The sequence below is a fragment of the Artibeus jamaicensis genome, unplaced genomic scaffold, assembly GCF_021234435.1.
Source record: "Artibeus jamaicensis isolate MK-2021 breed Jamaican fruit bat unplaced genomic scaffold, CSHL_Jam_final scaffold_461, whole genome shotgun sequence".
NCBI classification, from domain to species: domain Eukaryota; kingdom Metazoa; phylum Chordata; class Mammalia; order Chiroptera; family Phyllostomidae; genus Artibeus; species Artibeus jamaicensis.
The window spans coordinates 5,900,194-5,914,366 of NW_026522045.1; the positions used below are offsets into that span (position 1 = coordinate 5,900,194).

At 42.5% G+C, this 14,173-nt stretch overlaps 1 protein-coding gene across 12 annotated transcripts in view; it reads right to left on the bottom strand.

The window, feature by feature from the left end:
• Positions 1–903: 903 nt before the first annotated feature.
• Positions 904–14,173, bottom strand: part of GPRASP3 (G protein-coupled receptor associated sorting protein family member 3) — a 31,047-nt gene continuing 17,777 nt past the window's right edge. Inside the window, exons 1-6 of one of the 12 annotated variants that reach the window (XM_053657483.1) lie at positions 7,924–8,092; positions 7,198–7,284; positions 5,927–5,972; positions 5,643–5,723; positions 4,993–5,052; positions 904–4,672 (exon numbers count right to left, since the gene is read on the bottom strand). In XM_053657483.1, coding sequence (XP_053513458.1) covers positions 2,740–4,374 — 1,635 coding nt within the window. In that variant the 5' untranslated portion in view covers positions 4,375–4,672; positions 4,993–5,052; positions 5,643–5,723; ... (1 more) ...; positions 7,198–7,284; positions 7,924–8,092 and the 3' untranslated portion in view covers positions 904–2,739. Of the gene's footprint in view, positions 4,673–4,992; positions 5,053–5,642; positions 5,724–5,857; positions 5,881–5,926; positions 5,973–7,197; positions 7,324–7,861; positions 8,093–14,173 lie in introns of those variants that run through there. The other 11 variants (XM_037130987.2, XM_053657482.1, XM_037130986.2 and 8 more) reach the window with 11 other exon arrangements.

Genomic DNA, 14,173 nt, shown 5'->3' on the forward strand with positions numbered 1-14,173 from the left:
TGTTAGCAAGGATGTGGAGTAATTATAAAGCTCATATTCTGCTGCACGAATGTAAAATGTTACACTGTAAAATGCAAGTTACATAAACATATGATCCAGTTATCCCAAGATAAAAGCAAAGCATATGGAATAGTTGTGAATGCCGATAGCATCCGTTTCCTCTAGCCCTGGAAACAATCCAAATGTCTACCAACAGGTAAAGTAGTAAGAAAACAGACCCCCCAAAAGAATGCATATACTGATCCCATTTATATAAAATTACAGAAAATGAGAATTGATTCTACATTGTCATAAAGCAGATTACTGGTTGTCTAAGGCAAAGAGACACAGGAAGGGGTGGGAGAGGGATTACAAAGAAACTTTCAGGGGTATTAGATATGTTCACTATCTTGCCTGTGATGATTTCACACATGTATACATGTATCAAAACATCAAATTGTATATTTTGAATATGTACAGTTTAATATATGTCAATTATATCTCAATAGAGCTATTAACTGAGCCCTGGCTGGTGTAGCTCAGTGGATTGAGCACAGGCCTATGAACCAAAGGATCACAGTTCAACTCCCAGTCAGGGCACATACCTGGGTTGCAGGCCAGTTCCCAGCAGGGGACGCACAAGAGAAAACCATACATTGATACTTCTCTCCCTTTCTCCTTCCCTTCCCCTCTAAAGATAAATAAAATCTTTTTTAAAAAAGCTATTAAATGAAAAGCACGTGGCAGATCTATATAATACTAAGTTGAAAATAGAATCTGAAAGACAAAAAGCAAGCTGCAGATCACTATAGCCCTATTTTTGCCAAAGAATTTGTGTATACGGTTTAAGAAGATGTGCAATAAAAGATTAGGCACTATGCATCAACTGTGGACACACACAAAAAACACTGAGTGGTTCAAAAATACGTTGCAGAAACATCTTTATTGACATGGAAAAATGTTCACGATACACAGATGGTGGCAGGGGGAAGCAAGTTACAAACAATATTTACAGTATGATCTTGTGTTCATTTCTAAACTGTTCAAAGCACATAACCCATTATTTTCACAAACAGACATTCTCTTCAGCTCAGACCAGGGATTGTAATTCCTACCATGAGCTTTGGATAACACATCCAATAATCCAAAGTCCTGGGGATGTTTTCTGAACCATAAAGACTTGCAGGAGTCACTATTATGTCAGATGAGACAGCAGCTTGTCTCCTGGTTTTCCTGTTGTGTTGATAAAGCTGCAATTTTGGGTCTATAATTTTCCAATTAGGTTTACCTTATAGTTTTAGTCGGTACAAAAGCAGAAAGTAGACTAGACTACTAGTAAAAGATAGAACCTTTTGACATTTCATGATACATATATGGAATAAAAATTATAAATGGTAAAAAGATTGATTTTCCAAGGAAGAAAGCAATTATCCCTTTTAAATGTAATATGTGAAACAATACACAGAATTATTCCAGGTCTTTGAAAAAAGTATAATCAGACTGACAAAGATATGGATATATAACATATTTCACTTGATGACTCCAAATTTACATCTTATTCAACAATTTTGGGTATCTACTGTTTTCCAGACACTTGTCAATTCATATCCACACACTCAACCCAGACTTTTCTACTGAACCCAAACACATATGGCCAAATGCCTAATGGACATGTGCATTTGGAAGTGAAGAATTGCAGGGACATTTTCTATAGCAAACTCAATCATTAAATCCAGACCCTGAGTCTCCAAGGCCACTACCTAATAAAGTGTTAGGACTGTAAGGTAGCATAGTGAATGGGTTTTATTATCATACAAAACAGATATGCCACCTGCCTGCTATGGGAATCTGAAGTATTTAACCTCCCTAATTCGCATTAGAGGTGATCCAATACAATGGTGTGTGTGTGTGTGTGTGTGTGTGTGTGTGTGTGTGTGTGTGTGAGAGAGAGAGAGAGAGAGAGAGAAAGAGAGAGAGAGAGATTACCTAGCTCACAGGACCACTGTGGGAAGAGAAAAATAGAAACCTGTGAAATATAGTGCCAACACAGTATCTGACATAAGAACAGGCACTCAGGAAATGTTTACTCCCTATACCTACCTCCTTTCTCTTCTGTGAGACTACTGTGACATAAATTAAATATCCTAACAATGAGTTGTAAATGTAATAGCAACATCTGAAAATGAGTATTACATTTATCTAGGAGTCAGGGCCATTTCTGTGTTGAAGAACAAGTTATGCGATGCAGGGAGAGTAAGAGAAATAGCAATTCTTCATCATTAAACAGCTTATAGAAACCCCTACCTTCTTTACATATGGAGAGTGCAAGAGTGTGAATATATGTATATATACAATCAGTTATCTTTTTGTGTATATATGCCTTATTCCTGCAACTATATTGTAAGTTTAATGCTTTTTTTTTTTTTTTGCCATTTGAAGCCACAAATGGATCTAAGCAGATATAAATGAACAAGTTAGCTTACTCAGGATAAACAGGTTCATTAATTTCTTAAGTAAAATGTTGAGTAGTGCCCCATCTACACAAGATAAAAACCAACAGGCATTTTTAGCTCATGATATAGTTAGTATTTATTTGACCCCCCCAAATGGTCTACCTGAAACCTAGTGATTGTCACAGGTAATGCTGTTAGAGATGGAATTTTTAATGAACACACTGAAATAAACAAAGCATTATACACAGCTCTTTGAGAACAGAAAATTAGATTTTGGAGATTGTTCTGTTTTTCTTTCTGGCTCATTCTACATTGTTTCAATAATCACTTTAACATCACGGAAAATGGCCATGAGTGTGTTATAACTCAAGTGATTGACAACTACAATTGAGCCCTTTCTGAAATGCTCCTTTATGTTAATAAATATGGCCACAGCACTAACAAGATTGGCTTTTGCTTCTTTCTGGTTAAAGATTAGTTTTAATGCTGCTAATGCCTTTGTATTGATCATGTCTCTGGCTGCAACTGGGTTTTCAGACATATTCAAAAGTACTTTCAAAACAAGATTTCTGGTTTTACAATTACCCTGGGAAAGCAAATTAAAAAGCTCTGAAAAGTAACTGGCCACAATATGGTGATGGTTAGAATCTGTAGTCAGTTGCCCTAGTATTTTTAAGCCAGACTGCTGTCCAGGTGAGTTCAAGGGAAAAGACATGGTTTCCTTACACATATGTTTAACATGTAATTCAGTCTTGCTGTGTCTTTCATCCCCAGAAGGGGGATTCAGTGTAATTACAGCTGTTTTTCTCACTTCGGAGGAAGAAAAACTGAGCAAGCTTTCAATAAGTGTCACTACACCTACTTCATTAATAAACTCTTGAACAAACGGATTAACATTAATAATCCCCATTGCAATTTGAGCTATTTTATGAATGAGAGGATCAGTAGTTGATTTAAGTAAGGTAACAAGTTTTTCAAATTCCTCAGAATTCATGTAGCATTCTATTTTGCAAGGGCAAGCAAATGGCTTAATCCCATTCATCTCCCTGATCCTGATTTGGCGTCTAATCTCCTCTATGGTCTGAATGCAAGGATCAGAACCAAATGGGTACTCCTGGACAGACTGTAAGCATGAGGGTGTGCTCTTAGACGGACACAGTGTTGCCCCAGGCAGAGACTGAGTATTTTCCTCAACTGAGGCCAGGACAATAAATGAAGGAGGCCTTGTCTCAGATAGGACTTGGGATCTAAATCCTAACACTGCTGGAGTTACAGCAGGGGCTTTGGGCCAGATAGTTACTTCAGACCAGTCCTTGGGCCTATTTTTTTCATTAATTTCTATCACAGGCTGGGGCTTAACTATCCTGCTCACAGGTTTAGGATTAGGGTCAAAACTAGTTTCATCTCCATCCCAAAACCAGTTCCCAATAAAATTCTCTTCTTCCTCTTCAGCCCCTGGCCTAGCCTTACAGGTAGCCCCAGCCATAGGCTCTAACTTCTCAGTACAAAGTGGAAGAGCAACAGCAACTTTACCTTCATCCTTGGCACTGGAATGATTACTAGTCTCTTCTTCACTCCAGAACCAGGGACCAACACTAGTATCTTCCCCAGCCCAGAACCAGGCATCACTACCAGCCTTATCTTTACATGTGGACCTGGAGTTGGCACTAGCTCCAGCCACAGAACACTGAGATACTTGAGTGGCCTCATCTTCAACTTTGGGACTGAAATCTTCCAGAGCTCCTTCTTTCATCTCAGTAACAATCTTCTTCTTACACACTGCCTTCATCTCTGCCACTGCATTTGCCTGAAACCCTGGATCAGCTACTGCTTTAGCCTGGGTCTCGGCTACAGATCTAACTATACCAGTAGCCTCCCTCTTTGTTTTAGCTCCTACACCAGTCGTTTTTTCAGTTTTGGCCTTGTTTCTACTCCTAGTCATGGTTAAAGCCCAGTTATATCAATAACCCTATAGAGTCGGGATTCTCAATGTGTCCCAGATCTTATCTTGACACACTTTCATTCAGTCAGAGATAAACTCTGTAGCAAGAGTTAGAGTCGATTGCCAGTTTAGTAGTCACACAGTCCCCTTTCCAAACACAAAGCCTCCTTCAATGACACAGGCAAGAGGCAGAGGCAAGTCAAGACTGAGAAAAGACGATGGTTCCTAAGTGCAGACCTATTAAAAGTGATAATCTTCTGCCACTCCAAGGCCAGTACAGCCACCGCTGGAAATAGACCTGAGGTGGAAGAAGGAAATGGACTTTGAGCTTCTTCCAAGTGTGGTTATCGATGTAGAGAGAAACAAAGGATGTGAGAGAATAGAGATGGACTGTGTAATAGGAAGTAGAATTATAGATGACTCTTACCTCACTTTATCCCTTCCACACTCCCACTAATGCCCAACAATGTCCTGCCCAGGCACTACCACACTCTTCTCTGCATTAAATAGGAGCAGGGATGATGGGAAAGCTTGCTGAAAGTAAGAGAGGATACAGAGTATCCAGTCCCTTTGGTATACACCACTATATAGATCTATCCAGGTGGGCCTCACACCAACCTGCACTGGTTTCCCTGCTTCCAGTGTTAATGAGCCATACAGCTGAAATCACAGGCAGACCTATGGTCAAAAACACAGGAGAGAACGGAAATAAGAGTTTTGATAGACATGCACTTCAGTTTTTAAACCAAACACCTACATTGCCAAATCTGGGGCTTTGGTTATACAGTTGACCCTTGAACAACGTGGAGGTTACAAGCAGTGACCTCCTCCACAGCTGAAAATCCATGTATACCTAAAATATGCTCTTCACACGTATGGATCCCCAACCAAAAAGCTGAATCTAGTACAATGCAGGTTTTAACTGCAGTCAGAAGAACTGTGTGGGTCAACTGAACTGAGGCTAGTTGGGAACAAAATCCACATACAAGTGGACCCACGCAGTGCAAACTCATGTTTGTTCAAGGGTCAACTACATGTTTCTCACCTTCTTGGTCCTCCTCATGGCTTCCTTACCTATATATTAGGTGTCTACCAATAACCCTATATGCACAGTCTTGGCTCACCACATCCCATTTCCTATACACAAATGTGAGGGCAGAGCTATCTCTAGAATTACGGAATAACTCCAAGCTATAACCTGGTCTCATCCACTTGCAAACAGCCAATTCCCATATCTAGTCAATAAGGGTGCTCATGCTCACACTCACCTTGGATCCAGATGAACAGTTTTGGTCCTCTTTCTTAATGAAATTCAAAGTCAACAGCTACTTCCGGATTTCTATAGGAACCTATAAAGAAGCAAACGTACAGACACACAAACAGGCAGAGAAGAGAAAAGAGGCTGAGATGGGCCAACACCCATGACAAGCATTATAACATGTGTTTTTTTAAAATATTGAAGCTCATGTTAAATGTCTCCCACCTGTCTGCCCCTGTCAAATGATTCCCCAGCCATTCCTCTAAGACCTGCAGCTTGTCTAATTATACCCACCAACTCTGAAGTCGGTCATTTTCCAAGCAGAAGCCACACTTCTTTCCTTGAATAAAAATATGAGATGCAAGAGTAGGTAGTAGAAAATAGGTAACTATATTCAGAAAGTAGGCAGTAAAAATAATGGGGACTGTTATTTCAATAGAATTTTACAAACTGCTGCCCTTTCCCCTTTTCCACTGTATACATAGACCCTCCCTTATTCACCACCTATGGTGGCCAGCCCACACAGCAGATCTCAGGAGATGCTATCCTTCCCGCCAGAGATCAGTCCTCTAGCTGGAGAACAGTCACATCACACAGAAAAGGGGGGAGTATTCAGCAAAACACCAAGAAAATATGTTGACAATGATACAAAAATTTCAGGTTAATGGATAGATACCCAGAGTTCAGGTCCTAACACCTCCTTTTCAAGAATCAGGATATAAGCAAATAAATGTCTCTCAACTCCCATGGTTCTTCAGTAATCCACTCTCACAAACTCTACAGAATATTTTTTTTAATTTTAATTGTTGTTCAAGTACAGTTTTCTGCCCTTTACTCCCATCCCAGACCAACCCCCTACAAAATCTTTTGTGAGACTGTCACTACACCAAAATGAGACGTCAGGGGTAGTTGCACACGGGGTTTAGGTTTCCTGAATTAGAAATTTAAAAAATAAAAATAAAAAATAAAAAAAGAAAAAAAACATTAATTCAAATATGTAATCATTAAATAAGCAGGCATTGAACAACTAGGTTTTTTGATGAGTAAATAAAAATCTTTATGTGATTAGAAAAAAAAAAGAAATTAAATAACCAGACTGACTTCACGATTTCAAAATGGCCTCTACAGAAAACTGTGCCCTCTATTCTGAACCGCCATTACCTCAACTTATTAAAGTGGGCTGGAATGTTGACTAATCAGATACTGAATGAGAAAGACTGATTAATAGCACACTATTTATCTACATGGACTCTTCACTCCGTCATTTCCTTGCATTTAATTGGGTGTAAGACATAAACATGGAAGGTAATAAAACTGTTGCATTAAGAAGCAGGTAAACATTTCATTTTGGTGTCTTCCTAATCTCCATATTCAGCCCCCCCTAAGTTGAAATCCACAAGGTAGGAAGATAAAATAAGGCAGGAAGTCAAGGGAATTAATTGCCTAGAAGCTGGTACACGGACATTTTAAGATTCCCGGATGCTTGCCATGTTATGGTCTCAGTCACCCCCCTATTTGGGTCTCCAGTCAATGGCTGCTGCCCACCAACCCCCAACCCCTCACACCTCCAGAAATACACGCTATTTTCCTGCTCCAACTTTTTCTCAAGCCGCTCCTCTACAGGTGCGTCCTGCCGCCTGAAATCGCCAGACCTACTGCGCAGACAGGAGACTTGGGCATCAACGAGGTGCCTGTTGGAAGGGAGAGTACCCAGGACGCGGGGCCCAACAGGCCCCCTTTCCAGAATCAGAGGCCGGAGTAGCCAACGCCAAGGCCCCCTCCTGGGCATTCCCTCCAGCCCAGCTCCCGCTCCGCCATTTCTCCCGCAGCAGCCCCCCTCCCCCACAGCCCTCTCCCAGTACAGACACGGTGGAAGGCGGGATGCGGGCGCCAGGGAAGATGGCTGGGAGAAGCCAGCGTGATTCGCTTCCCCGAAGGACCACGGGGGAGCCTCTCTGGATACCCCAGGGCCCTGGGCCCGGCCCCCGCCAGTCGCCGCCTTCTCGTCGCCCGGCTCCCCTAGCGCTGCGCAGCTAACTAACCAGCTCCCACCGGCCGGGTCCCCTCCTCCTCGCCAGGCTGCAAGGGCCTGGGCGCGGGCTGTAAACGGGTGGGGGGTGGGGCACCGGGGCACCGGGGCCCCACCCCCGCCCCCCACCATAGCCCCATCTGCCTTTGCAGGCTCACGGCCGGAGTGGTCCTCTCCCCCTCCTCTCGGAGCTCCCTCACCAGCTTTCCACCGCCCTCCGTGCGCTTCGAATTGCAGTGTGGCCTCCCGCCCCGCCACGCACCTCTCCGGCCCACCGCTGCACCAAAACACGCAGGTGTTGGGTAGGGGTTGCGCAGGATGCGACACGAAGCACTGGCAGCCAAGGCGTCGCGAAGAGGGGCGGAGGGATACGTCAGTAATGGGCCGACGCCCCCTCCCAGCCCACTGTAGTTCCGACCAGAGGAGGCGGGGCCGGGACCCAGGCCGGGGGCGGGAGGAACCCCAGCCTATCTTTGCGGACCTACGCACACCCCCTCCCTGGCGATCACCCTGACATTCTCGGCACTGCAATCTATGGGACCGGCGGGCTGGGTTCGGGGTACGGGATCGGGAGGTCAGAAGCAGCTGCGCCTTAGCAGCGGTCAGACGACCGCTGCTGCCTTAGCAGCGGATGGATACAAACCGCCCCTTGGTGCCTGTGAATCGCCAGACTCCCCCCCCTCTGCCTACCTCCCCTTCCCCCATCCCACCCGCCATCCTTCCTGGACGCAGACGGGGGAGGGGCTGTGAGGAATGCGCGCTGGGAGAGCAGAGGCGCGTTCCCAAGCCAGACCACCCCAGACGTCCTGGGATAGCCCCCAAGGTTTTCTTTTATTGTTCACGGGTGAGGGAGGGAAGGAAGTCTGGAGGGGGCTGCCATGGAGACCTCATGGAGGGCAGACCTAGGTCACTAACTCTGGGAAACAGTCCACTGCTCTGCGCCCAGAGTCATTCTTTCTGTCTCACTGCTTTTTCTCTCATTCGCAATGGTTACCCATGTGGCCGGTTTGCGGTCCCCACAGTTGTCCAAGAGTTCCTTTCCCTGTCGGGACCCACACTGGTCCTGCAATCCTCCTTGTCTTGTCGCCCCACAGCCAAGTGTCAAACAGCAGATAGGGCAGGTCCTGGCTTCTCTTCCTCTGTTCTGTCTAGTCTCCTGCAGTCACATCCAAGCTCTCATGATGTTTGGCTCTCTGGAAATGTGGCAGGGATTAGAACCAGCTTGGACCTCAGCACTTCCCATACACACTTGTCTAGTTTGTCCATTAGAACTATTAACACATTAATCGTATACATTTTTAATTCCCTGATAATTACAAAATCTGCATGATATTTGAATCTGGTTCTCATTTTGCTTTGCATTTTCAAACTGCTTTTTCTTGCCTTTTAGCATACCTTTTAATTTGTTGTTGAAACTGGATATAATGCATTGGGCAACAGGAACTGAGGTGACTAGACAATTAACAAGAATTTGTATGTTAGGCTAGTTAACTGTTGAGCTGTGTGTAATGTTTGCTGTAGCTGTAGGTACCAGTCTTCAAATTCCCTTATTGTCCTTTTTTTTTTTCCTGTCTTACCTTTTATCTTTGGGCTCCCCTGAGTACTCCATGCAGAGAGTCTGCATGTTACAGCTCTTTTAGCTATATTCCACTCCTATTATACTGCAGGTTTGTGATGTGACATGGTAAAAATGTGTGGAGAGCATGCTGTATAATCTTAAAATTAAATTCGTCTTTTGTGGGCCTGTGTCCCTAGGCTGTGTACTTCACAAATATTTCTTAGCTTCTTTCTCCACCTTATGTGAAAATGGAAAACTAGAGTGGGCTGGTTACAAGCAATGCCTTTCTCTCAGCAGGCCTGATGCCCTGGGAAAGTTTTCCACTGCAGATTAGGCCTTTCTATGGAGAAGGCTCTGGGTGTGTTTCCTATGAGCACACTGCTCCTCCCACTGCCAGAGCCATGAGGGGATCTTTCTGAGATCTCCCTTGTAAGAACCTGCTAGAGTTCCTGAATTTAAAGCCCACTAAACCTCTAAGACTGCAGGTTGGGTTTCTCATTCATACTATTTCACATTCAGTCTCCAGTAATTTGTCAGAATTACTATTTAAGTCTTCTCCCTTGTTTATGTTTCTAGCCTCTCTGTATTCTATGTAAAGAGAGAGAGGCTGTGACTCTCTGGATTTGTCTTTTCTCAAGAATTTGAGGCGGCTATTTGCCCTGTGACCTCAGTTTTCTGATACATCTAAGATAAGTCATTGATTCTCAGTTTTATTCAGCTTTTTTTCTGGTTGTAAGTACAGGAACAATGACTTCCAAGCTCTTTACATGTCAACTGAAGTCTGGACTATGAATTTTAACTGGGTAGCTGAAGTCCAGTGAATAGCTTGTGTCCTTTTCAGCTGAACTTCAGGTATGGAAATAAAGTTGCTCTTGCAAACCTAGCCTCTCCATAAATATTAGTTCTTTTCTCTCCTAGATATTGGACATTTACATGGCTCCCTAAACTTGTTATTGCAGTATCCAAATTCTTAAACTGGAGTGCAAATTAGAATTCAGACTTCCTGAATCAAAGTTCCTGGTCATGATGTCTGAGCAGCAGTAATTTAACCCTAGGAGCAGAAAATCTCTGTTGTCACCACCACCACAACCACCACCACCAGGAGTCAGTGCACTATACTACTAGGTGCTCGCTTAGACTATAGTAACCAGTTTCTGAGCCCTGGAAACTCTAAAAGGAGGCTGCATGGTGGAGTCGGGATTTTCTCCTCTGGACTCTACTCTGGGACTTGACCAGACTTCAGAGCCAAGCAGTTCTCTATTCAAACTTTGGACTCCAATCCAAAAGTTTGAGTCCAAAGTTTGAATAGAGACTTTGCCACTAACTATTTGTGTCACTTTGGAAAAAGTACTTCATGTTTCTGTAACTCAGTTAATTCATCCCTCAATAGGAACTGGTAATAACTATCTCACAGGACTCCTGTGTACACTAAATGAGAAATTTTATGATATTCTGAAATATCTTATGTATCAAGTCTTTCTACTTCCTTTTAAAAAATGTGATCTAGTCACATTATGGGGTAGGCTGGGCTAATTAGGAAAGAGTTGATAAGAACTCTGTGGTGGCTTATAGTGGTCTTAATTGCTAAGACATTGCCCTGTGCTCTGTGTTAATATAACCTCAGTGCTTCATAATACTCTTTTGTGCCTACCATAACTAACCCCTTACTAAAAGAACATCATTTTTTCATAAGTATGCCTCCATCTTCCTCATGGTCATGTACCACGGGGAGGCTGATCTCAGCTTCAGGAGTGAGTCTGCATTGTCTAGGAGTAATCCATCCCCTTGGTACTCTGGTTTAGGAAGTGTTGATGATGTAACTCTGCTCGATGAAATATTAGGAGAAGGCTGCAGAAAAACTAAGGAAAGCGTCCTCCCTCATAAGAAAATGCCATCAGGAATAACTGTCTCCTTTTCTTTTTCAGGAAATTGCTTGACTCCTAGAATCATTGCAAGCCGTCAAGCATCCAGCCTTAGGATGAAAGCTGATATTGTGACTGGCAGGAGATGTTAAAAAACTGAGTTCCTGCCAGAATCAAAGAGCCATCAAGGCCTCAATACTTTGAATCTGTGGATCATAAATGTCCTTATTTAGTTTTAGTTGAGTTACTTGTTATACGAAAATGGGAAAATCTTAACTGATATGTAGGCTCAGGCACAGAACTCTTCAGTGAATAATAGTTCCTGACTTTTGTCTGTCACTGAGCAACCACCCCTTCAAAGCAGTGGCAGAACTTAGGTTTCCATGTGAAGAGGAAAACTGTAGATTCTGAATGCCTTGCCTAATGATTGCAAGAGGTTTGACAACTGTGATTGCCTTCTGTTCTAGATTTAAAGGGAAAGCCTCAAGCAGAAAACCTAAACCCTTACTTATCTAGGGGGTTCATAGGTATATTAAATACTTGAGCTTATAGATAAAACTGGTTTCAATTTACTGTATAAAAGTGCACCCTTATAAAATGTTCATTATGTATTCAATTTAGAGGGCTATACTGAGTTTGAGAAAGATAAATTCATGGTGCCAACAGTCAGAAAGATATTAAGTTTCCCCAGGCACACTGCACTAAGCAACACAAGTATAAAAACAGGTGAATATTTGGGATTGATTAAGGGCTGGGATTTTGCTAGGACAGTGGATCCAGGCACTAAATGATGGGGTAGAAGAATCGTAAAAATGATGAACCATAATTAACCATTAAGTTGGAAAGGAAGGAAAAGCTGGAATAGACTGATACGCAGGAAGAAAGGGATAAAAGAACAGAAGATTGAACAACACACAGGTTTAAGAATCTTTATGATGAACAGAGTACTTTAGTACAAGCTGTAAGTTACAGAAAATCTGAGGTTGAAGATATGCAGGATGACAGCAGCTTTTAGTGATAATTAGCACTAGAGTGATATAGACATAGCATTGTGGTAATGCCTACCAGCTCCAGATTCAACCTAAAAAGCTTTGGATCTCATTTCTTCTGTTAACCAGCTCAGTGAGCTTTGCCAAGTTACTGACCAGTCTGTGCCTCAGCTTCGTCATATGTAAAATGGAGACAACAAGAGCATCTATTTCATATGTTGTTTGGGGGATTAAATACATTTTATTTTTTTATTTAGTTCTTTTTCAAGTACAATTTTCTGTCTATTTCTCCCATCCCACCCTGCCCCGTGCTCCCCACCTCCCTCCCATTTCCACTCCCCTTAGTTATTGTCTCTGTTTCCTTTATACTTGTTCCTCTAAATCCCTCCCATTTTCCCCCTTAAATTCCCTCCCCTGTCCCCTCATTAATACATTTAGAACCCTTAGAAGAGTATCTGGTACATATCAAACACCCAATATATCTTAATAAAAATTACTATTATAAGTAATAAAAGGCTCAGGTTTTGCAGTCAGACAGATGGGTTCGATTCATACTTCCAGGGTCCAAGTTTCGTCCTCTATGCTACCTGCCCTTCTATATAGTTCTGTCTTATTCATAAAACAAAAAGACTCCAGTGCTTAGTATAAAGAAACAAATACTAAAATAGGAGAAAATAAAAGATTAAGTACACAGGTCAGAGGAATTACTTCCTACTGAGGGGCAAAGAGGAAAGGTGAGGATATCAGGAGGACTTCAAACAGACCCTAACATTTGAGCTGAGCCTAAAAGGATGAATGTGTTTCCCCAACAGAGAAACAACTGTGAGAGTAGTGACGATCAAGTGAACAGCAGGGAAAGGCACAGAAGTAGTAAACCACAGAGTATAATTGGTTTGGGAAATACCAGACGGCCCAATGTGGCTTGAGTGCAGTCAAAGTAGAGCAGGGTTTGGATTAGGGTAAGGCACCTGAGAGTGAGGGCCTCCTAAAACTGTGTCCTTATTTCATTCTAGTCCTCACCCTGACTTGGAAGAATATGTTGGGAGATGGACACAAAAGGTGGAAACATATGAAAGGGTGCAGGGCCTTGAAACCCTCCATAGGGAATCTCATAGTATTTTATAGATGAAATCCCACTGAGGGTTGCTCTTTTGAAATTCTGGGCAGAGAGTGTCAAATTGTCTAAGATTCCAGCTGTACTGTAAAAAGGTACCTTTCTTTTCATTCATGACTGGAGAGATGACATATCCATTCTAATTTTAACCCCAGGCAACAACATTTTATTGAACCCTTATTATCTTATTACATGAACCCTTATTATCTTATTACATGAGATGACCCATAATATTTAACCAGAAAAGGGGTGGAAACAAAAAGGCCACATGAGTGATGAGGTTTTTACTTCAACTATATCCCATAAAAATTGAGGGATGATCCTGACAAACAAGTGATCAGAATATAGATAATCATCTTCATTCTTGGACACACACACATAAATACACACACTATTTACCCTCCCCTTTGACTGAGATTGAAAAAATTCACAGGTGAAAACTGCTTAAGTATCTGCTTCCTGTGCGTGTGAGACTAAGAGGTATCTGGCCAGCTGTAATGTGAAGCTGCTAAAATACTAATATAGTACCCACAATAGGAATTCAAGACTGAAGGAGATCTGATAAGAAATAAAAGTTTTAGATAACTTTAAAAATCATTTAAATGCAGGTGGGTGTCACAAAATCATGTGCTGCTCCCCCTTTCTAATATACTTACTAGTGGGCTCTGTATCCTTTTTTTTTTAAAGATTTAATTTATTTCTTAGAGAGGGGAAGGAAAGGAGAAAGAGAGGGAGAGAAAGATCTGTATGTGGTTGCCTCCTGCATACCCCCAATGAGACCTGGCCCGCAACCCAGGCATGTGCCCTGGCCAGGAATCGAACCGCTGACGTTTTGGTTCACAGGCCAGTGCTCAATTCACTGAGCCACACCAGCCAGGGCTGCACCCTTCATTTTAACTTATTTATGTATGATACATAGGATCGAAGGTAGGTTTACAGATAATCCAGGGATGCCTGCTGAAAGACTGGCACCATTGTTCTGACATCAA